The sequence below is a fragment of the Artemia sp. Qi Xiang Cuo genome, chromosome 9 (assembly GCF_049724085.1).
Source record: "Artemia sp. Qi Xiang Cuo chromosome 9, ASM4972408v1, whole genome shotgun sequence".
Lineage (NCBI taxonomy): Eukaryota > Metazoa > Arthropoda > Branchiopoda > Anostraca > Artemiidae > Artemia > Artemia sp. Qi Xiang Cuo.
The window spans coordinates 30,532,056-30,555,954 of record NC_142802.1 but is presented as its reverse complement, the minus strand read 5'-3'; the positions used below and the strand labels follow the sequence as shown (position 1 = coordinate 30,555,954).

Here is a 23,899-nt window from a genome sequence, read left to right as displayed (position 1 = left end):
CTGGACACAGCAGACAGACTAGTCACGCAGAAGGGGTGACCCTCTTTGCCTCTGGAGTCAATAGACTAGGAGGTGCGTGTCACTTTGTTGCAAACCAAGGAAAAAAAAAATAAGAGAATGGCTTGAAGTACAAAATACGAAGGAGGCGGTGTTAAAACCAGGTTTATTGTGTGATTTTGAGCTTACATACATTTCTTGAACTATCAGACTACTTCCTAGTGCCTTTTTTTATTTGAATACATTTCTGGCAATACTACTACTACTACAAACAACTCACCGCAGCACCAAGCCGCCTGAGGCCAACACAGCTACGCACACTCCTCCTCCATCCCAATCTATTCAAACTCCCTTTTTACTCCCGCCCACGAAGTTCCCATTTCCTTTAAATCTTTCTTCATGACGTCCTCCCACCCTCAGGCGAGGACGACCTGCTTTCCGTTTAGCCCTAAACGGTTGGCCGAAAAGGAAAATCTTTGGAAATCTGTCATCCTTCATCCCCATAACGTGCCCTAGCCATCTCAACAATTATTTCACTATAGCCCTAGAGAGTGGTATTGAACCACATTTTTGTATAGCCTATTGTTTGAAATACAGTCAGTCTGCCGGGTACCCAGAACAATCCTTAAGCAATTTCTCTGGAAAACATTTAGCAAATCTTCATCCACATAGCCTATATATTTTTCTACTAACTTCTTTTCTTCTTTTTTTTTAAGTCTGGGGTTTGAAGTTTCTGTTTGAATTAGAGCCTGGAGAACTGTTATCTTTCTGCTGTTCTATCTACAACACATCGCTTGTCTGCCATAAGGGCTCCTACACTTTACTGCAGAACGCCAGAACTGCTGAGCATAAGGAGAATGGTACCATAAAGCTACCGCCGAATCATCTTCTCTCGGCTCTTGGGCCCTATTTCCGGAAGATGACCCTTGATGAAGTCGGCAGAAAGCAGTTGTTGAAAGCGTTAACTTCTCTGCATCCCTATGAAGCTTCAAAGCCAGTTTCTGCTCACAGTTTATTATATGTTGCCTGGAAGTTACCCATCATGACGCAAAAATACATATTAGTTGACAAATCTAAGCTAGTCCAGTTATCCGGACTTCCATCGGTGCCAGGAAGGATCGACGACAAGTGGAACAACGTGATTCAGGGAGGAAAATGTCAAATTGTCTGAAGTTGCAAAAAATGCTTTGACGATTTCACACAGGTCTGCCAGCATTGAGCGGGGTTTCTCTATTTCCGTGCGAGTTCTCAGCGAAGAAAGAGCTTCGATGAATGAGCGAGCTTTGAGTGGCACATCTGTTTGTGATAAATAGGTGGGGCAGATTTGGAGGACCTGAGCAAAATGTTGCTGTTACTGAAGACTTGATAAAACTGGCCAAATCCACTAGAAAGAGCTATAATTTGTACATATAGCAGGAAAGCCTTGAAAGAGAAAACTGAGAAAGAGTGGCAGGAATTGAAGGCAAGAGAACGGTTGAGAGAGCAGCAGCTCGCTAGAACCTCTTTGAAAAGACAGACAATAGAGACTCTCGAAAAATCTCTCAAAGAAACAAAAGAAGCGTTTGGTTCCAAGGAACAGGCCGCAGACGAGCTACTGAAGGAAGCTCATAACCGGCTCAAACAGGCAGTGAAAAGAAGGACATGGTTGAGATACAGCTAGCGCAGGCTATAATAGATGGACTCAAAGAACCAGCAACAGTTAGAGTAAAAAAAACAGTTACTGATCATATCTCTGTTCCAGTAGAAGAAAGTGCAAAAAAATGGAAACAAATAGGTTGTGGGTTCTAGTTACAGTACCCTTATATCTTTCATTATATTTTTGTATCTGATTTTTTGTATTTGAAAGTAAAGTATTCAGAAAAAAGAAGGAAAAAGCTTCTCCCATGACATGAGGATTCTCAGGTGGTCGGTTTCTTAACTATCCAGTCTTCTGATCATGGAGAGATGTCTACAAATTATAATTCCCTGTTTTCTCTTAGTCAAGTGCCATTTGCTGTTGTGCCACTGCTTTTTCTTTCAAAAGCTTTCTGAAAACTGAGTTTCGGGCTCCATTTTGCGTCCAGAATGGTTCCTTTTTCGACTAAAAAGAGGTCCCTTAGCATGGGCGCCCATATGGGGGGGGCGGGGGGGGCTCCTGCCCCCCTGGCTGAATGATGCTGCCTTATTTTTATATATTTGTTCTGAGATTTCTATTATATAGCATTAAAAGTGCCAATTAGACAAAGTTTGCCCCCCCCTGGAATTCAGCGTATGGGCGCCCATGTCCCTTAGTCCCTATTTTCACCACTTGAACCTGTGGCAGCCCTTTACTTCAGATCCAACAAGTGATTTACGCCTCTCTCTCTCTCTCTCTCTCTCTCTCTCTCTCTCTCTCTCTCTCTCTCTCTCTCTCTCTCTCTCTCTCTCTCTCTCTCTCTCTCTCTCTCTCTCTCTCTCCCTCTTTTACACGCTCCATGTCTTGGCTTGAAACTTGGGTATGATAGATTTTATTTTGTTTCCTATTCTTCTTGTAACACACTCTCAAATTATATTTTGATGTATAGAAGTATTTATTTTTTCATAACGATTAATGAAGAAAATAATCACTGTATGAAAACGAACAAAACGTACAAACATATAAGCACAATTCACAAAGCCCCTAATAGATGCTATTCAAGCCCGTATTCAATAGTATGTCTGTAATGTAAATGAAAAGGTAGGTTTAGACACTGTAAAAAAATGGTCTATCAGTATGTAAAACGGTTGCTTAAAACAAAACAATTAGCCAAAGGTTATGGAATCGTTTTGCTAGAAAGTCTGGGCATACCCTAAAGTTGAATGAATACATTTTACCTCTGTTCCTGTTTTTTTGCATCTATTTTATCACTTTTTCCTTTTTGTTTGGTTCTTGTCTCTGAATTTGTTTTCCTTTATTTATTTAAATTTAATGTGGGTTTTATTTTAGTAGAGTCTCCATCAAAGCCGAGATCTAAAAATGCATCGGTTGCTAGTGAAAATGAGCTGTATGAAGAAGATGAACATGAAAATAGCATCCATTTTGAGCCCATCATTCCCCTACCTGACAAAATAGAAGTAAGAACAGGAGAAGAAGACGAAGTTTTGTATTTTGTCCACAAAGCTAAATTGTTTCGAATGGCCAAGGTGAAGAATGACAAAGGTGTCGAAGTAGGTGAATGGAAGGAAAGGGGATTGGGAGAGATTAAAGTACTTAGACACAGATTAACAGGGAAATGCAGGTCAGTTTTTTTTGTTTTTTTTTTCATACAGGGTGCGTCCAGAAAATACTGAGACTTGCTCTATAAAGAGGAATTCATTCATTCGATTTTAATAACACCTCAAAATTCTTCAAAATAGTTCCGTTGCCTTAGGTGTCGATGCACCGCGATTTCCATGATTCATAGGCTCCCTCGAAGTCAGTTTCCGAAATGACTTTTAAAGAGTTGGTCACTGGATGGCGGCAACGTCATCAAAACGGTGACCTTTCAGTGCGGTTTTCAATTTGGGGAACAGAAAAAAGTCTGCCTGGCTTAAATCAGGGCTATAAGGAGGCTGTGGTAAAGTTGAAACCCCTATTCGGGCTAGGTATGATGTCATATGGAAGTTGGTGTGGCTCGGAGCGTTGTTGGGATGGATCTTCCATCGATCGGCAATCTCTGGTCGTCTCCTCTCCACGTTTCGGTGCAGTCGCGCAAGGACGTCTTTGTAGAAAGCAATGTTGACAATTTGTCCTTGAGGCACAAACCGCTGTGTACCACCCCACGGTTGTCAAAAAAGACAATGAATATGGTCTTCACGTTTGACTTCACCGTTCTCGCCTTCTTGGGGCGCGGACACCCCTTTATGTGCCACTCGGAACTATGGCGTTTGGTCTCGGGGTCGTATTGGAAAACCCATGTTTCGTCGCCTGTTATTACGGCGTCTAAAAAGTCGCCTCATCTTCCACAACCTCCACCATTTCTCGGCACAGGTCAACTCGTCGTTGTTTCTGTTCATCACTCAGTACTTTTAGCACCAATTTTGCACAAACTTCTCTTATGTTGAGATTCTCGGTTACAATGTTGTGTACTGTTGACTTGCACATGTTAAGTTCTTCCGCTATGAATTGCAGACTCAACCGACGGTCGGAGTCCAAGAGTCCTTTAACTTTTGACATGTTTTCATCCGATGAACTCGTCGAAGGGTGTCCAGATCGATCTTTGTCCTGTAGTGTCTCCCGCCCGTCTTTGAAGTCCTTGTGCCAACGAAAAACCTGGGCTTTTGACATGGTATGGTCTCCGTAGGCCTGCTCAATCAAGCAAAAGTCTCTGAAGCAGTTTTGTCCAAGAGAAAGCAGAATTTGATGGCGTATCGCTGCTCTGTTGTCCGCTCCATTTCTTACTTTTTATCCCGTGACCAAAATGAAAAAAACATACTTTGCGAAACTATCGATCCTCACTCTCTCACTGTCCAGAAGCGACTGCCGCGGGGTGCGATGCTTTGGCAAGACCACGATCACTGATACCACCTATTGAGAGCGGTCTGGTGGCGATTGGAAGGTTGCGCGTTGGCTAGCCTCATTACTTTTTGGACGCAACTTGTATATATTTGGATATTCTCCAATAATGCAATAACAATCTGTCAATTACCCCTAGTTTTGCGCAAATATTGTTTTAATCTTGTTTCGGTGGAATTTCTGCGTTTTAGGTTTTGATTTTTTTTTTTTTTTTTTATAAGTTCGATTATGCTAAGAGAGTGTTTAATTACTGTTTTGTTTGCTGAATTGGTAATAAAATCTCATTTTTGTTAAAGCCTTTTTTTTTATTTTTTTATTTTCACTCTCTCGTGGAAACTCAGAATTCAGAATACAAAGGAGTTTTAGAAAGAATCATGCAAACTTTGAGTTTTAGAAACGTTTTATAGCCTTAAATTTTATATTCTTTTTTTTACTGGCGCAAAAACAAAACTATTGTTGCATTTTTAAAATTTAAAACTGGATTCATATTTTACGGAAAAATAAAATTAAAAAAGAAAACAAATGATCCCGATTGCGTATTTGGTACAAATATGCGTGCTCCATAGTCATACAGCAAATATTTTACATTCAAGGGTGAACGTAGTAAAAAAAAAAAGAAGTGAGGCTGTTGTTCGAGCCTCTCTTATCCAACATGTCTCCCAAAATCCTTTATTACTCTCTTTTAAACAATTTTCTCTTTTCCCTTTTAAACAACTCTTTCGGCATGTCAGGATAAATTGTGTTTCAAATTTGGTGTCCGTATTTTCGCAAACCCGCGGCTCTCTGAAATCCTCTTCCCTGAGTATCTCCCTTCGTACCAACAGCTCCCACGACATGTAGCTGAACCTGTACCTAAAATTCAGCCGGTACTAGCACGACATATGCGTTTTGTAAATAGTTTTGTTCCCTCGTTTGTCAAGATTTTTAATACTACACTAAGGATTTTTTTTCTCTTTAATTTGAAGCTGGAGTTACTTTATTTGTATCTATTTTTTTTTTTTTTTTTTACAGATAGTTGGATATTTCAATGTCTTTGGTTTTAGCTTGACTCTGTTTTTGATATTTCGAGTCAACATATAAATTTGTGTGACGAGGGGTATGGCTGTTATTTTTATATGGTTAGTGCCTTGTCTTTTATTATGACAAGAACTGCCACTGATCGGCATGACCGTGTAAGTTGTTTGACAATAAAATCATTTGAGATGTCTAAAATTACTGTGAAAATACGGATTTTTGTTTATTTCACAGCTAAAATTATTTACAGGTAAGATCATGAAAATATAGAGCATGTAGCGAGGAAAGTATCTCTGTTCTGTCTTTAAAATGCTAAGTTCTGTTAGTTTTTTTTCGTGTGAATCGCTGAGACGGCTGAAATATATGGTAAGCTAAAAAACATTCAAATTAAGAAGATTATTGACTTGGCATATTTCTATCAAGAAAAAAAAATCTTTATTGCCGAAAAATTCTAGCCTTATCATTAAAAAGACGTCACTGAAGTGCTGAAGAGCATATGAATTAGATAAATAATGGTTAACAATCTCGTTACTTGGGGTTATTATTGACTTGCGATTTGTCTGGTCGTTGTTCGAGTCCTTTTCTTAGCAAAAAATGTCTTTCCAGTAATTTTAAAAAGAGGAAGAAAAGAAGATTCTGGTCATTGTGGTCTATTGTTTTACTGGTCTATTGATGCAGCATGGTTGCATTAATCTTTGTATCGTGGCGGGCACGCCCAAGATCGTTTTGGATATTTTCACACTTAGGAAATAATTGCTAAGAAGTGTTTGCTAAGCTCTTCTCAAAAGAAGGATTAAAGTGAGATCGAACAGAATGTGCTTTTCAGGTTTACTAATTGAACCTCCTGCTAGGGGAATTTCAAACAACAGAAGACAAAGCTGTTTCTCTTGTGAAACTTAAAAACTAGATTTGGCAACATATAGAGTGTGTTAGTTGGCTGTAACCGTAGTAATATCCTCTCAAGTGTGTTTATGAGGCTTGAACGAACCTCAGACTCCCTGCTTCCGGAAGTACCACAGATGTTGTTATGAGCGCAAATAACAAGAATAACTGGAGGAGGCGAAGTATTGTGACTGCAGGCTTCTCTTGCAACTGCATTTTTGTGAGAGTCGGCAATTCTAAAAAGAGTGAAAAGTCGTGCTACTCCTAGTTTAAATTGGAAAAAAAAAATTGCAAAACTTTAGTGTTTGAATGATTGGAAAAACGGGTTTTCAGATTATTATATTTTGCAAATGGATTTTCAATCTTGTGGTCTTGCTTTTTCAGGATTTTGATGCGACGGGAGCAAGTGCATAAGGTATGTCTGAATCATGGAATTACGAAAGAGATGAAATTAATACCAAAAGATGATAAGAAGAGTGTAATGTGGGCGGCCAGAGATTTTAGTGAAGTTCATGAAGGGACCCAGGAAACATTCCTTCTTAGATTCAAGACACCTGAGCTGCTGGACAACTTTCTTGATGCAATCAGTAAGGCTTTGGATGGAGCGGATCCTCCAATGAAAGCTGAGGAACTAGGGGGTGCAAAAAAAGTTGAAGAGCCGAAAAAGGACGATGGTAATCTTTATTCAGGTTTTTTATTTTTTAGTCTTTATTCGCGTATATTTATAGATATTATTCGGGCATTCTTGGAACGTATATTTCCATCTTTTAACATCTTGAAATTTGTCTTCCAACTAATTTTGTAGTATTAGTATAATGCCATAGAATAATATCCTGTCACTTTCACTATAAATGTGAAAAACCGTAATTCACTGAGCAGTTTCAAAGTCAGTTGAAATGATTTCAAATGTTTCAAAAGAAATGCATAAGAGAGTTTAAGAACTGATTATGGCTCTACAATTTAATCTTAAATGAGGTTATGGAGGTTCTAAATGAGAATTTAATAATTTGTCTCCAATTTTAAATATCCTGCATATTTTATTACAATTAAAAATGGTCTATAGCCGAATTGACAACCTGTGACTTGTGGAGGGGATAACATTAGGGAGACGTTTTCAGTTTTCTGGCAAGGAGTATGATCACCTGACATTTATCCAGTCTTTTTTTTGTGTTGAAAGTTAGGGGTGGTTGAAGTCGTCGGTACAACAAGAAAAAATATTGCTTGAGAGTAATATGTATAAATTGGGAAGATCCTAAGATTCAGTGTTTTATCCTGTATATTTGTAAAAAAAAAAAAAAAAAAAAAAAAAAAAAATCCTCGGGGGAGGGGGAGTACCAGAAGGCTTTTCTTAGGATCAAGGGGGGTTGTGTCTAAGACACTAAAATTTTCTGTCTCCCTCTGTGTGTAAGTGTGACGGGTGTCGTACTTACCCACCTCGTAAGATTGGTGCTCTTGACCATCCTCGTAAAATAAGAAAATTTTGGCCTAAAATATATATTTTTGGAGAAGAATTTTATTCTCCTCTTTCTTGGAAGGATCCCGATACCCCTGTACAGTTTTTGTACCCCTGCTGTCATGCTTAGCGTCAGAAATATATTTTATTTCCTTGTTTATTTCAAGCTACGTCGGTACAGTAGCTTGTATATTTAGGATGTTCCAGTTAGTATCAATGGTGAATAGGTAATAAATTGTGTATTAGGGCAAAATTTTACCGTTCGTCCCTATTGGGAATTGTCTCCAGTATCAGCTTAGCAGGAAACGGATTTTAAAAGATATATGTGTGAAAAGACATTGGTGGACTTAAACTTAGTTTTCAAAAAAATAAGATTCCTGAGTTTGCATTGTATTTGATTAATTAAAAAAGATTTTTCCATAAAATAAGTTTAAAAAAAAAAAGTAAAGTATTCCATTTAACTAAAAATGAACAAAAATAGAATCAAGTAATCTACCAAGCATTCAACTACCACAAATCAGTATCAATAAATAAATGAAACTCAAATAAATAGAAATTAAAATAAATAACAGAGTCAAAATCAAAACGAGAAGAAATTGATATGAGTAGGGTTCTAAGCCCCATGCTTTCTAAAAGCTAGAATATAATTTGTACTTTACTGAAAAAAATTGAAATGAATTAACTGAAAAAAAATGTGTATTGTCAGTTTAATATATATATGCTGATATTTATTCCTTAAAGTTTTAATTAATTTTTGATTTCTTAAAGTTATTAAAGTGAAAACATTTAAAAGAATTTTTGTATGCTTGGTAAATTATTTGATTCTATTTTTGTTTATTTTTGGTTTAATGGAGTTCTTTACTACTGCTACTACTAACAACTCACCGCAGCACCAAGCCGCCTGAGGCCAACACAGCTACGCACGCTCCTCCTCCACCCCAATCTATTCAAAGCCTTTCTTTTTACACCCGCCCACGAAGCTCCTATTTCCTTCAAATCTTTCTTTATGACGTCCTCCCACCCCAGACGAGGACGACCTCCATTCCGTTTAGCCCTAGACGTTTGGGCGAAAAGAACAATCTTCGTCAATCTGTCATCCTTCATCCGCACAACGTGCCCTAGCCACCTCAACCTTCTTTCATTATAGCCCTAGAGAGCGGTATTGAACCACATTTTTCGTATAGCCTATTGTTTAACATACGGTCAGTCAGTCGAGTACCCACAACGATCCTTAAGCAATTTCTCTGGAAAATATCTACCAAATCTTCATCCGCTTTTCGGAGTGTCCATTCTTCAGAACCAAATTTGACTACTTTCATCACTGTAGCTTCTAATATTCTAATCTTGGTTTGCAGTTATCTTCCTATTCTTGCAGACTTTTTTTAACTTTGAAAAAACAGCCTGAGCCTTGGCTATTCTATATTTAACATCTTCATTGCTCCCACCATCTTTACTAATAACACTACCAAGGTAAGTGAAGCTGCCCACCTGATCAATCTTTTCATCACCCAACGTCACCTTTTCATCTTCACTTATTCCTAGCCATAGTGACTTAATCTTCCTAACATTAATTTTCAAACCAATTCTAGCACCCTGAACTCGCAAAACCTCTAAAACTTCATTCATTTTGCTCACACTTTCTTCTAGGATGCTTAAATCATCAGCATAATCCAAGTCCAGGAGACTTTTTCCTCCCCATTTGATTCCGTGGTCTCCCATTGCCTTTCCTGTGCTTCTTAAAACGAAGTCCATCAAAATAATACATACAAAGGGGGATAGAACACAACCCTGCTTAACTCATGATTTAATACAAAACCAGATGCTAACCTCATTTCCTACCTTAACCGCAGCAGTGTTATTCTCGTACATAGCACTAATCACTTTAATGTATTTGTCTGGTATACCATACAAGGTTAAAACCTTTACTAAAGCTCTTCTATTAACAGAATGGAACGCTTGCTCATAATCTATAAAACTAAGGACCAAAGGTGTTTGACAACTCATGAACTTCTCAATTTTTAGCCTAAGAGTGAAAATTTGGTCGACACATCCTCTACCTTTTCTAAAACCGCACTCCTCTTCTCTTAAAACTTTGTCTACAGCATCTCTCAGTCTAAAAAGTATCATATTACTAAGTAATTTGCTACTTACAGAGACCAGACTAATCCCTCGATAATTACCTCACTCACTTTTATCACCTTTCTTATAAAGTGGCTTAATTAAGGTTTTCCTAAAACCATTTGATGCTTCCACTTTTTCAAAAATCATATTCATAATCATCAGTAACTTATTTCTAACCTCAGAGCCACCATATTTAAGAAACTCATTTACCACCCTATCAGCGCCTTATTATTCTTTAATCCTTTTAGTACTGTTGCTAATTCCTCCTCACAAAACAAATCTTCCTTCACATCCAAGGTATCACAAACTTTTTCATTTTCCTCTATATTTTTTCCTGCAACTCTTTCTCGGTTAAGCAAATTCTCAAAATGTTCGGCCCATTTCTCTTTAGTTTTTTTCCTTATCGCTAATTGCGACCCCATTTCTATCTTTAACTGGGCCAAGTCCGGATTGACTACTCCCTCTCAATTTGTTAACGTGCCAGTACAATATTTTACTATTATGCCGTCTAGCTGCATCTTCCAGATCCTCGGCAATTTTATCCATGGCCTCCACTTCACACCTCCTTAGTTCATATTTTAATGCTTTCTCCACTTTCTTTACATTTCTTTTGTTTTCATACGATCTATCACTCAGATAATTCTTGTACAAGTCCTTTCTCCTTTCTACTAAACATAAAGCTTTTTCACTAATATTCTTAGCTGCAGTTCTAGCTTTCTTCCCTAATACACCTTCAGCAACTTCACAAATTATTTTTCTAAAATTATTCCAACCATCTTCCACATTGTCAAATTTTAAACTCTTAAGTTTAGTATTCAACTGTTACTGGAAAGTTTCTCTCAAATTCTCATCCTGGAGTTTACCAACATCGTAACTTCCCGGGAGGTAGTTACCCTTCCGATATTTCAGCTTTAACTTAACCCTTGACACTACTAGATGGTGATCTTTACTTTTAACATCAATAACAGCACTCCTATATACCCTAATATCTTGTATTGATCCTGCCATTCTTCGGTTTATTATAACATAATCAATAAGGTTTGCTGTCGTTTTTTTTTTTAATCAACTTCCGTTCGTTTTCTATTGATATAGTCTTTTTCAAGGAGAAAGACTTAGTCTCTTCTAAAGTTAAACAACCATCCCTTTCATAAAAACCATAAATACCACCTGGACATAACCAACAACCCTTGCCCCTAATCTCTGGGGTTTGTTTCAACCCCAAACGCCTTGTTATATGATATTTAGACTATTTTGAATAAAATGGCTATCTCAAAATTTCTATTAGATACATTTTGGGACAATGCGACGTGTATGGAGGGGGGAGGGGGTAGCTCTCCTCCGCTCACTTTGACTCTTAAAAAGAGCACTAGAGCGTCTGATTACCCATCCAATGAACCCCCTCCGAAGTTTATATGACCATGCTTTCTATCCCCAGGGCATAACTTACAACTCTTGCCCTGAGGGTTGGGGGATTTTTTATCCCCAAAGACATAATTTCCAAACATTTCTTATACGCTGAACAAAATGGATATATCAAAATGTTGGTTGTAAGTGTTTGGGGAAATGATGGGCATGGGGGGATATGTGCCCTCTGATTACTTTTGACTAATAAGAAAGGCCCTAGTACTCTCAATTTCCAATCGAATGAGCCCTTTTTGAAGCTTCTACGACAAAAATTCCTATAAAAACCTTATATGCCCCAAGGGCATAACTTACGACCCTTGTCCTGAGGGCTATGGGGGGAAGGTTGTCATCATCAAAGACATGGTTTCCAGACCTTTCAACTACGTTGAACAAAATAACCATATCAAAATGCTGATCGGAAATGTTTGGGGAAATGATTCGCATGGGGCGGGGATGATTCTCCTTCCCATTACTTTTGACTATTAAAAATGACAATAGCCCTCTCAATTTCCAACCCAATGACCCCTTTTTGAAGTTTTTACGACAAAGCTTTCATAAAAACATTATATGCCCCCAGGGCATTACTTACAATCTTAGCTCGGGGGGGGATGGTTGTCATACTCAAAAACATAATTTCTGGACCCTTCAACTACGTTTAACAAAATGGCTATATTAAAATGTTGATCGGAAGTGTTTGGGGAAATGCTGGGCGTGGGAGGGGGGAGGATTCGCCCTCCATTTGCTTTTGACTATTAAAAACGGTACTAACCCTCTCAATTCCCAATTGAATGAGCACTTTTTGAAGTTTCTACGACAAAGCTATCTATAAAAATTTTATATGCCCCAAGGGTATAACTTAAAATTTTTGCCCTGGGGGCTGTGAGGGGTTTGTCATCCTCAAAGACATAATGTCATCCTCAAAGATATAAAATTTTGATTGGATGTGTTTGGAGAAATGGTGGGCGTGAGAGGGGGGGGGTTGTTGTCCTTCAATAGCTTTCGACTATTAAAAAGAGCACTAGCTCTCTCAATTTCCAATCGAATGAGTCCTTTTTAAGTTTCTACAACAACGCTTTCTGTAAAAAAAAAAAAAAAACAACCTTATATGGCCCCAGGGCATAATCTACAACCCTTACCCTGAGGGCTGTGGGGGGGGGGGGTTGTCATCCTTAAAGACCTAACTTCTTTAACTCTCAACTACGTTGAAAAAAATCGCTATCTCAAAATTTTATTGGGTGGACTATTAAAAAGAGCACTAGCTCTCTCAATTTCCAATCGAATGAGCCCTTTGTTAATGTTTTTACAACACTGCTTTCTATGAAAACCTTATACGTCCCAAGGGCACAACTTACAACCCTGGTCCTGAGGGGTGTGGGAGGGGGGGTATCATCCTCAAAGTCCTAATTTCCAAAACTTTCAACTGCGTTGAACAAAATGGATATCTCAAATTTTGATTGCAAGTCAGGATTTTTTAATGAATTTCTAGGTTTTTTCCTAAATCTAGTAATTTTTCATGATATAGCGCATAGATTCGTAATCCAATCAAATAAATCATAGAGGAAGCTAACTAATAAAAAAAATGGAAAACAGTGGTCCATTACACCTCCCAATATGTGCCAAATTAGCATTTATGCAAATATACTGCCTTTGAAGCTTCTGATTTCGCACCATATCAGATATAGACCTCAGAGCGTTATCATCAAGAAAATGGGCAAACCTGATTAATCGCAACATTGCAAATATGCTCTATACTTCCTATTTCACAAAATTTGCTCAGATCAATTTTTTCTTCATATTTAAGGTTTTTTACTCTCTATAATCTATCCGTTGCAAATTTACATTTTCTTCTGTTAAACCTTTGAAAGTGTACTGGATATGAATACTCCCTTTACATCTGTAAATAGATCAGAAATGGAGTCATTAAAAAAAGAAGGTAGGTAGGTATACATTAAATATGATTTTTGGAATGAAAAAAAGAAATTATTGAAAAAGAAAACAGGACTTGGTGCTTTTCATAATAAGATTTGTAATATAAATGGATAGGTTAAGTCGATTATAGTTTGATGACTGAAGTCGGTATAGAGTAAGGGGGGTGTGGTATTTCCTCTGGGAATTATTTAATGGTTTTAGTTTTGACTTCTAATATCTAATCGATACTCCAATAATACTCCGAATTACTCTTGTTTGTAATTGAAATGCCTAATAAGCACAAATAACTTCCTATTCTACAGAGGTTTCAAGCTCTTATCTACAAAATGTTGAATTTTGTATTTTTTGTCAGAAGAAAGATCACGGATGTGTGTTTATTTTTCCCCAGGGATGATCGTATCGAACCAATACTCCTGAAACATCGGAAGAGGGCTCATTTGAACGGAAATTAAAATTTCTAGTTCCCTTTTTATGTGACCTAAAGAATTGGAGGACAAACAGCCACCTTAAAACGTCTCTTTTCTCAAAAATCTTTCGATCAGAATTTTGAGATATCCATTTCTTCAGCATATTTGAAAGGTTCCAAAACTATACGCACATACAAGCAGTATCAACCTATACTCTTTTTTTTGGTTATCAGTTTTAATAAGCAGTACTAGGAGACCAAACTTCGCTTTGTGAGAAGAATTTCAGACATAACATGACATTCAGTGCACCCCGCCCTCTGAAAATGTACACCCCGAACACCCTGATTCACAGAAGAAAAACTTTTGTGTAATTTTTCCAGGAGAAATTTTTCCAGGTTTCCATCTAAGAAATGGAAAAAAATTGTACTGCCCTTCACAATTTTTGATAAGCATCAGTCTTATTGTTTCTTTAACAAAAAAAAAAGATCCAAAGAAAAAATTTTTCTCCCTATATATTTCCGTTTATTACTGATAATTAACTAAAAAAAAAAGGTTTTCCACAAAATAAGTTTTTCAAGGAAAAGTAAAGAAATCCATTGAACCAAAAATGAGCAAGAATAGGACAAAATAACCTACCAAGTGTAAAACTACCACAAATCAGCATCAATAAATAAATGAAACCTAAAACGGAAACCCAAAACGAACAGAAATTACAATAAATAACCGAGTCAAACTCAAAACGAGCAGAAAATAACATGACTAGGGCTCACAACCCCTATGCCTACTCAAGGCCAGAACAGAATTTGCACTTTACTGAAAAAAAATTTAATGTTTTCTCTTTAACAACTTTAATAAATAAAAAATTATTAAGATTTTAAAGAATAAATATGAGTATATGTATATTAAACTGACAATGCACATTCATTTGTATTTTTTCAGTAGAGTGCAAATTATGTGGGCCTTAGTCATGTTAATCTGCTCTTTTTTAGTTTGACTCGGTTATGTATTATAATTTCTATTCGTTTTTTGTTCGTTTTCGAAATTTCAAGGGTAATTTTCGCTTGCGAAAAAACAAAAAACCAATCTAAGGGTATTTTTCCACATCTAGGGTGGTAATTTTACACCTTTCCCATTCGTGTGACTGTATAGACCATGGTAAATAAGCAAAATAACTATTAATTACACTGATAAATGGTATTATAATTATAATGATTTTTGGTTGATTTAGTGATTTTCTTCAGTAATCTAGTGATTTATGTGCTGATTTAGTGGGGTTTATTTTTTCAAGAATAACATTGAAGAAAATGGCTATCTCCAAATTATGATTAGATGTGTTAGGGAAGATAATGGGCGTGAGAAAGGGGTTAGCTGCCCTCCAATTACTTTCGACTATTGAAAAGGACACTAGCCCTTTCAATTTCCAATCAAATGAGCCTTTTTTGAAGTTTCTACGACAACGCTTTCTGCAAATAACTTTATATGCCCCCAGGGCATAACTTACAACCCTTTCCCAGAGATCTGTGGGGAGTTTGTCATCTCAATGACCTAATTTCCAAAACTTTTAAGTACGATGAACAAAATGGCTATCTCAAAATTTTGATTGGATGTGTTTTGGGAAATAGTGCGCTTTAGAGGAGGGTTAGTTGTCCTCCAATCACTTTCGACTAATAAAAAGGGCCATAGCCCTTTGAATTTCCAATTGAATGAGCCCTTTTTGAAGTTTCTATGACAACGCTTTCAATAAAAAACCTTATATGCCCCCAGGACATAAATTACAACCCTTGGCCTGAGGGCTATGGGGGGTGTTCTCCTCAAAGACATAATTTCTAGGTCTTTCATCTACGTTGAACAAAATGGCTGTGTCAAAATTTTGATTGGATGTGTTTGGTGAAATGGCGGGCGAGGAAGGGGGTGTTAGTTGCCTTCCAATCACTTTTTACTATTAAAAAGGCAAGCCATTCCAATTTCCAATCGAATGAGCCCTTTTCGAAGTTTCTACGAAAACTCCTTCGATGCGAAGTGCCCTGGTCTAAGACCAACCAAAAAAAATTAAATAAATAATACATTGTGCCAATATTGTTCTTTACTTAGGCAGCGCTATTGCGCTGCCTATGATTAGACCAATTTCACTTATTATTATTGTGGATGTGACTATAATGTGATGTAATGATATACCCATGTCTAATGTGACTCAAACGTGAATGTACAGTGTTTCTTAGTCGGATAATTATTTCCCGGATTGTTATAATTTCGATATCATTCGCCAGTTAATCCTTTGGGGAGGTGGATGGTATGCAAGAAAGAGTAGGTGTACTTAAGTCAGTTAGTTCACAGTTACTATTTAGGCATGCAGTATTTATCAAATAGTTCGTTGTAACGAACTGTAAGTAAGGAGTGACTCGGACCAAATAATAACCGAAAGTCTAAAAAAACGTGATTTTCATAATAGTAGTCACGTCAAAAGGAATGGTTTTTACGCTGATTCCATATGTATAAAATTCACTAAGTTTAATGTTTCTCACGAAAAGCTACGATCCTGAGAAAATTTGCCGAATGATAACATGATTATTGTTCACCTCTTTCTTAACCAAGAAAATCAATGAAACCTTCCTAGCGAAAAATCAAATTGATTCTGTTTTTACATTCCAGAAGCTTTGGGATGTAAAAAAAAGAATCAACTTTTTTTCCTTGTTTTTAAATAAACAGAAATTATGGTTAAAAAAAAGCAAAAAGAATGTAGCCCACTTCAGGGAAGAAAGGAAACGTACGGAAAATATGAAGGACAAAAATCCGGGGTAAATTATAGACAATAATTATAATAAAATCAAAATATTATGCCATTGCCATTTTCCCAATTCTCATAATATTGAGCGGACATTCCCGCCCGTGTCTGGGATAATAAATTCAAAACCACGGAAAACCACTTAACTTATTTATTTAGATCTCAGTCGGAATAAACTGTAGATACGAATTGCATTTCTTGTTTATTGAAAATCTGACGCATTGAATAGATGACGTGTCCACACTAGTTCTAAAATTTTAGTATTTCTACTCTATAACTATCGTTTTATGCTGAATTTTTGCATGAAATATCTCCATAATGTATTGTGATTTCGGATATCAACATTTAACTATTTTCGTGAAACCAGTTCATTTCCTTCTGGTGATTTTAACTATCTACAAGGAACAGATGGTGTTGTGTTATTTCCTATTTAGTTTGTTCCCGTTTCCTTCCTGTACAATTACTCCATGATCATAGTAACATTATTGCAAGCAACAAGCAAAAGTGGAGGAAACGGAATGGTGATTTTCGTTAGAAAGGCTATATTGATTTTCTTGGTTAAGAAGGAGGTGAACAATAAAAGTAAAGTAAGTAAGTATGACGGCACTAGACCCTTAAAGGTCCAAACCGGCGGTGCTGATCTCCGTTTCGTGGCCCTTCAGCCAGGAAGTGCAATGGGGGGCGGGGGGCCAGCCGTCCTGTGCTTTCGTACACCCTTCCTGCTTACCTTCCCCAGATTTCTCCAGGTACCCATTTAGATCTAGGTCGACTCTGGCTAAGCTTACATAGTAACACCACTGACCCGCGTCCCAAACTCAAATAACTGGCCACGCTGGGGATTGAACCCGTGCCCCTTCGACAATGAATTCTCAACCCAGCGCACGTCCACTTAGTCAGGAACAATTAGCCACTAGGCTAGGTGAACAATAATCATGTTATTATTCGATGTTGTAATATTCAAGTGAACCAAGTGCAAAAAAGTCAGTTACCAGACACAAGCTTCCAAATGGCTGAAATTGTATCACTAACTTTCGGTGATAGTTTTATAAAACTCCTAAATAATTGTAATACTGGTTTATAGTTAGGAACATGGTGCAGGTAGTCTTCTAATAAAGAGAAAGGAGAAAGAGAAACAAAACCTGGTAGTTTCGACTCGCCCTTGCTCTGTTTTTTTCCCTCCAGCGCTTTAGTCAATGCTGAAATATCTTTGTCAATAGCCGGCAAGGAATTTAAGAACACACTAAAAAAAAACGAATTTTAGCCAAGTTAGTTCATTTCTACATTATAAATGATAATAATAATAATAATAGCAATAAAAGAAGGACTTGTTCGCTTTACTGTATTGGTACTCTCTGTTTTTGTCTAAGCTGTTGTTCTATCATTCGAGTCTCATCATATTACTGTTTTTCAGATATTGAAATTGTGTACGAGTATGAGCCAACGGAAGCAGAGAGGAAGCGTGCAACTGAGCTACAACTCCCTCCCTCTTTTTTCAATTACAAGAATAAACCTCCCTGTTCTGGTTGTATTGGCTGCAAAACTGATGACCATCTCTTAGATGTAGAAAGTTAGATAAAAGCTAGTTCTAAAAAGTGACATTGGTCAAATTAGTGCTTAATTCTCTTTTATTTCTTATGTATGCCTTGCATTTATTCGCTAATTAAAATTTTTGAATAAATGTGTTTGTCAAAGGGGACAAACAGGGATTTATAAATCACCTTTGTGTTTTTCTAAACCCCCCCCCCCCCAAAAAAAAAAAAATAAAAAAAAACAACCCATAGATGCAGTGTATTGTTTCGTCTGTAGCCAAAATTAGTCAAAAGGGAGCTAACTTTAAGTAGGCATAGCCAAAAGTGTATGTTTGGAATTGCGCCTTTTTCTTGGTTCGATGTGCAATCGTAACGTTGCATTATTTTTCATGCTGGAAGAATTTTCTACTACTGGGACTACTTTTTTCAAGAATAGATGTTAGAATATGTGTTAAGCATTTGGTCCTGGACCCTTAGCGAGAAATTTGGTCCAATGACTGTCGAATGATATTCATAAAAGCAGGGATGTGTCGCTATACTATGGATTCACCATAGTGTTAAGTAATAAACCAGCCTGAGGTCCGCATACTGACAAACACTCCTTCCCCATCCCTCCCAATTTAAAAATTCTTCTTTGGCCTCCTGCCAACAAATTTTTACAGATTTTGAATCATTTTTCGTAATGTCATCAGCGTATTTTCAGGGTCGTTTGTCTTGCGCCGTTTAGTACAAATGTTACGTTTATACCTTTGAAAAAAATTCCCAAACTCTGTACAAAGTTTGTGGGTTCGGACCAATCAAAGAGTTTTTTATAACTAACTGTAAGTAAGGAACGACTCATGTTAACAGTAACCGAAAATCTAATAAAAGGAATTTTGATAAGACTATATAAATCAAGAGAATGTGCTTTTGAAGGAAAATGTAAAATTCGTTAAATTTAAAGTTTACCACCAAAAGTTACAAGCCTGAAAAAATTTGTCTGATTTTCGAAAAGGGGGCAAAACACCCTCAAAAAGATAAGTGATCTTGGTAAAAATTCATCAGATTAGAGAACATTTAGTGTTGAGATTTCGAGCCCCAGTCTATAAAATACGATTGTTTTTTTTTTCGAGAAGAATGTCACATCTTTTGAGCCAACGATCGCATTGAGCCAACTATCCTAGAAAATCGGGAGAAGGTTAATTCTATATGTTCCAATGCCCTTTTTAACTAGCGAAAAATATTTTGCCTCAGGAAGTATACTCAGCCATTTTGTTGCACAAAGCAACAGTTTTGGCCTCAAGAGGGAAATAAAGCTATTGATTGAATATTATTAGATTTTTATGTTAATTTTAAATATATAAAATGTATTAGTTTTAAAGCTGCTTTTAAAAGCGATTAGCACAGGAAATTGTTATGTAATGTTAGAAATTGGAATTGAACACGTATGAGAAGACTAAAGGCTCTAATTACTGATGCCTCCGCAATATGAGCGAAGCTTTGCTAATGAATGATAAAGTCTTACCATTATGGTCAAATACTTTTTATTATATATTTTATTTGTCAATGTGGATTTTAATGTCGTTCAACGTGACAGCCTAATTGCTAAATGCTGACTAAAGCCCCTAAGACTAATGGCTGATTTATCCAGGGAAGGGTTGTTACGCGTGTGACCATCCATTGTACATAGTCCTATATTATTCAAAGAGAGTTCATTCAAATGGGCATTTCAAGTGTTTGTGAGTGCCGTAAAAAAGATGGCGCCACAGCAAATTGCCACACTCTTGTATTTTGGCCGGTAAAAACAGTAAGCTTAAAATGCACATTCATTTGTATTTTTTTTTTTTCAGTATAGTGCAAATTATTTATGGGAATGATGTTCGGGGGCGAACTGGCTACCATCCAATCACTTCTGATTATTAAAAAGGGCACTAGAACTTTCAATTTCCAATCGAATGAGCCATCTTTTGAAGTTTCTACGATAACTCCTTCTATACGAAGTGCTCTGGTCCAAATAAAAAACAAAATAATACATTGTGCCAACACTGTTCTTTACTTAGGCAGTGCTATTGCACTGCCTATGACATGTGCTCAAGGTTAAACATTTGCCTTATGCTGCATTTTGATAAATACAGTCCTACAGTACTGTGTTGCAAACTTGGCAGTATTTTTAAGATGCCGGCAGGTAGCTGTGTTTCAGTAAAGTGCAAATTATGTTCTGGCCTAGGGAAGGCGTAGGGGTTTTGAGCCCAACTTATGTTAATTTCTGCTCGTTTTGAGTTTGACTCGGTTATTTATTGTAATTTCTGTTCATTTTGGGTTTCATTTATTTATCGATGCTAATTTACGGTAGTTTCACGCTTGGTAAATTATTTGATTTTATTTTTGCTCATTTTTTTTAATGGAGTTCTTTACTTTTCTTTGAAAAACTTTTTTTGTGGAAAAAGTTTTTTATAATTAATTTCTGTTTGTTTTATATTTACTTAGTCTTTTCAGAGAAAAAGAAAATAATACTTTAAATCTTTTCATTTTTTTAAGACTTTATAGTTCGGCCTGCTATTTGTATGCTGGAGAAAAATTTTCAGTCATTTTTAACAGCATACACCCTTTTAGAAATATGGGCCTAAATAGAAGCGTTTAATTTCGTTTTATATTTCCTCTAGTCAACATGAAATGGAAAACTGGGCACAATTCGCAAAAAAATCTGAGTACTTTCTTTGATAGATTAGATACACATACGCTATTTTGACTTGGTTAAATTTTAAGAGCAGAAGTAGCGCCGAAAGTTTGAACATAATACAGTCAGTCGTTCTTGGGATACTGCTGAGATGCCTTATTGAGAATTAGCATTAACACAGTGCATTTTGATTTAATCTTAAGGCAACATTTAGTTTTTAAACATAAAGCCAAATGGGACGGTGGGCTTGGGAGGGGGATTAGTTGTCCTCAAATCACTTTAGGCTATTAAAAAGGGCATCAGCCCTTTCTATTTTCAATCGGTTGAGCCCTTTTTGAAGTTCCAAGAACGACTCCTTCGATACGAAGTGCCCTGGTCTAAACAACAACAGCAACAAAAATCATACATTATACCCACATCGATCTTTATTATAAAAATTTCAAGCCTTCCGAGCACTTTCGCAATAGGTCTTTCGATTTCCAATTGAATGAGCCCTTTTTGATTTTCTACGACAACGGTTTCTATAAACACCTTATATACCCCCAGGGCATAAATTACAACCCTTACCCTAAGGGCTCTGAGGGTGGTTGCCATCCTCTAAGACCTAATTTCGAGAACCATTAAACATGTCGCACAAAGCGGTTACCCTTAAATTTCTGCTGAATAGTTCGGGGGAAATGTCGGGCGTGAAAGAGGCGTTAGTTGCTTTTGCATCCCTCGCAAATATTAAAAAAGCCTCAAATTATCCTAATTTCAATTCAAATGAGCCCTTTTGAAGTTTCTACAACTCCTTCGATGCGAAGTGCCCTGGTCTAAGACCAACCAAAAAAAAATCAGAATAAATAAATAATAAATTGTGCCAACATCGTTCTTTACTTAGGCAGCGCCATTGCGCTGCCTGTGATTAGACCAATTTCACTTATTATTATTGTGGATGTGACTATAATGTGATGTAATGATATACCCATGTCTAATGTGACTCAAACGTGAATGTACAGTGTTTCTTAGTCGGATAATTATTTCCCGGATTGTTATAATTTCGATATCATTCGCCAGTTAATCCTTTGGGGAGGTGGATGGTATGCAAGAAAGAGTAGGTGTAGTTAAGTCAGTTAGTTCACAGTTACTATTTAGGCATGCAGTATTTATCAAATAGTTCGTTGTAACGAACTGTAAGTAAGGAGTGACTCGGACCAAATAATAACCGAAAGTCTAAAAAAACGTGATTTTTATAATAGTAGTCACGTCAAAAGGAATGGTTTTTACGCTGATTCCATATGTATAAAATTCACGAAGTTTAATGTTTCTCACGAAAAGCTACGATCCTGAGAAAATTTGCCGAATGATAACATGATTATTGTTCACCTCTTTCTTAACCAAGAAAATCAATGAAACCTTCCTAGCGAAAAATCAAATTGATTCTGTTTTTACATTCCAGAAGCTTTGGGATGTAAAAAAAAGAATCAACTTTTTTTCCTTGTTTTTAAATAAACAGAAATTATGGTAAAAAAAAAAGCAAAAAGAATGTAGCCCACTTCAGGGAAGAAAGGAAACGTACGGAAAATATGAAGGACAAAAATCCGGGGTAAATTATAGACAATAATTATAATAAAATCAAAATATTATGCCATTGCCATTTTCCCAATTCTCATAATATTGAGCGGACATTCCCGCCCGTGTCTGGGATAATAAATTCAAAACCACGGAAAACCACTTAACTTATTTATTTAGATCTCAGTCGGAATAAACTGTAGATACGAATTGCATTTCTTGTTTATTGAAAATCTGACGCATTGAATAGATGACGTTGCCACACTAGTTTTAAAATTTTAGTATTTCTACTCTATAACTATCGTTTTATGCTGAATTTTTGCATGAAATATCTCCATAATGTATTGTGATTTCGGATATCAACATTTAACTATTTTCGTGAAACCAGTTCATTTCCTTCTGGTGATTTTAACTATCTACAAGGAACAGATGGTGTTGTGTTATTTCCTATTTAGTTTGTTCCCGTTTCCTTCCTGTACAATTACTCCATGATCATAGTAACATTATTGCAAGCAACAAGCAAAAGTGGAGGAAACGGAATGGTGATTTTCGTTAGAAAGGCTATATTGATTTTCTTGGTTAAGAAGGAGGTGAACAATAAAAGTAAAGTAAGTAAGTATGACGGCACTAGACCCTTAAAGGTCCAAACCGGCGGTGCTGATCTCCGTTTCATGGCCCTTCAGCCAGGAAGTGCAATGGGGGGCTGGGGGCCAGTCGTCCTGTGCTTTCGCACACCCTTCCTGCTTACCTTCCCCAGATTTCTCCAGGTACCCATTTAGAGCTGGGTTGACTCTGGCTAAGCTTACATAGGCACACCACTGACCCGCGTCCCAAACTCAAATAACTGGCCACGCTGGGGATTGAACCCGTGCCCCTTCGACAATGAATTCTCAACCCAGCGCACGTCCACTTAGTCAGGAACAATTAGCCACTAGGCTAGGTGAACAATAATCATGTTATTATTCGATGTTGTAGTATTCAAGTGAACCAAGTGCAAAAAAGTCAGTTACCAGACACAAGCTTCCAAATGGCTGAAATTGTATCACTAACTTTCGGTGATAGTTTTATAAAACACCTAAATAATTGTAATACTGGTTTATAGTTAGGAACATGGTGCAGGTAGTCTTCTAATAAAGAGAAAGGAGAAAGAGAAACAAAACCTGGTAGTTTCGACTCGCCCTTGCTCTGTTTTTTCCCCTCCAGCGCTTTAGTCAACGCTGAAATATCTTTGTCAATAGCCGGCAAGGAATTTAAGAACACACTAAAAAAAAACGAATTTTAGCCAAGTTAGTTCATTTCTACATTATAAATGATAATAATAATAATAGCAATAAAAGAAGGACTTGTTCGCTTTACTGTATTGGTACTCTCTGTTTTTGTCTAAGCTGTTGTTCTATCATTCGAGTCTCATCATATTACTGTTTTTCAGATATTGAAATTGTGTACGAGTATGAGCCAACGGAAGCAGAGAGGAAGCGTGCAACTGAGCTACAACTCCCTCCCTCTTTTTTCAATTACAAGAATAAACCTCCCTGTTCTGGTTGTATTGGCTGCAAAACTGATGACCATCTCTTAGATGTAGAAAGTTAGATAAAAGCTAGTTCTAAAAAGTGACATTGGTCAAATTAGTGCTTAATTCTCTTTTATTTCTTATGTATGCCTTGCATTTATTCGCTAATTAA

General features: G+C 36.9%; 1 protein-coding gene across 2 annotated transcripts in view; it reads left to right on the top strand.

Moving 5' to 3' along the window:
- The window catches only part of Nup358 (nucleoporin 358), a 106,347-nt gene extending 82,448 nt beyond the window's left edge, over positions 1-23,899 (top strand). Inside the window, exons 21-24 of one of the 2 annotated variants that reach the window (XM_089094462.1) lie at positions 2,945-3,233; positions 6,770-7,059; positions 17,893-18,048; positions 23,647-23,899. In XM_089094462.1, the coding sequence (XP_088950588.1) occupies positions 2,945-3,233; positions 6,770-7,059; positions 17,893-18,048; positions 23,647-23,807 (896 nt within the window). In that variant the 3' untranslated portion in view covers positions 23,808-23,899. Of the gene's footprint in view, positions 1-2,941; positions 3,234-6,769; positions 7,060-17,892; positions 18,049-23,646 lie in introns of both variants that reach the window. The other variant, XM_089094461.1, reaches the window with a different exon arrangement.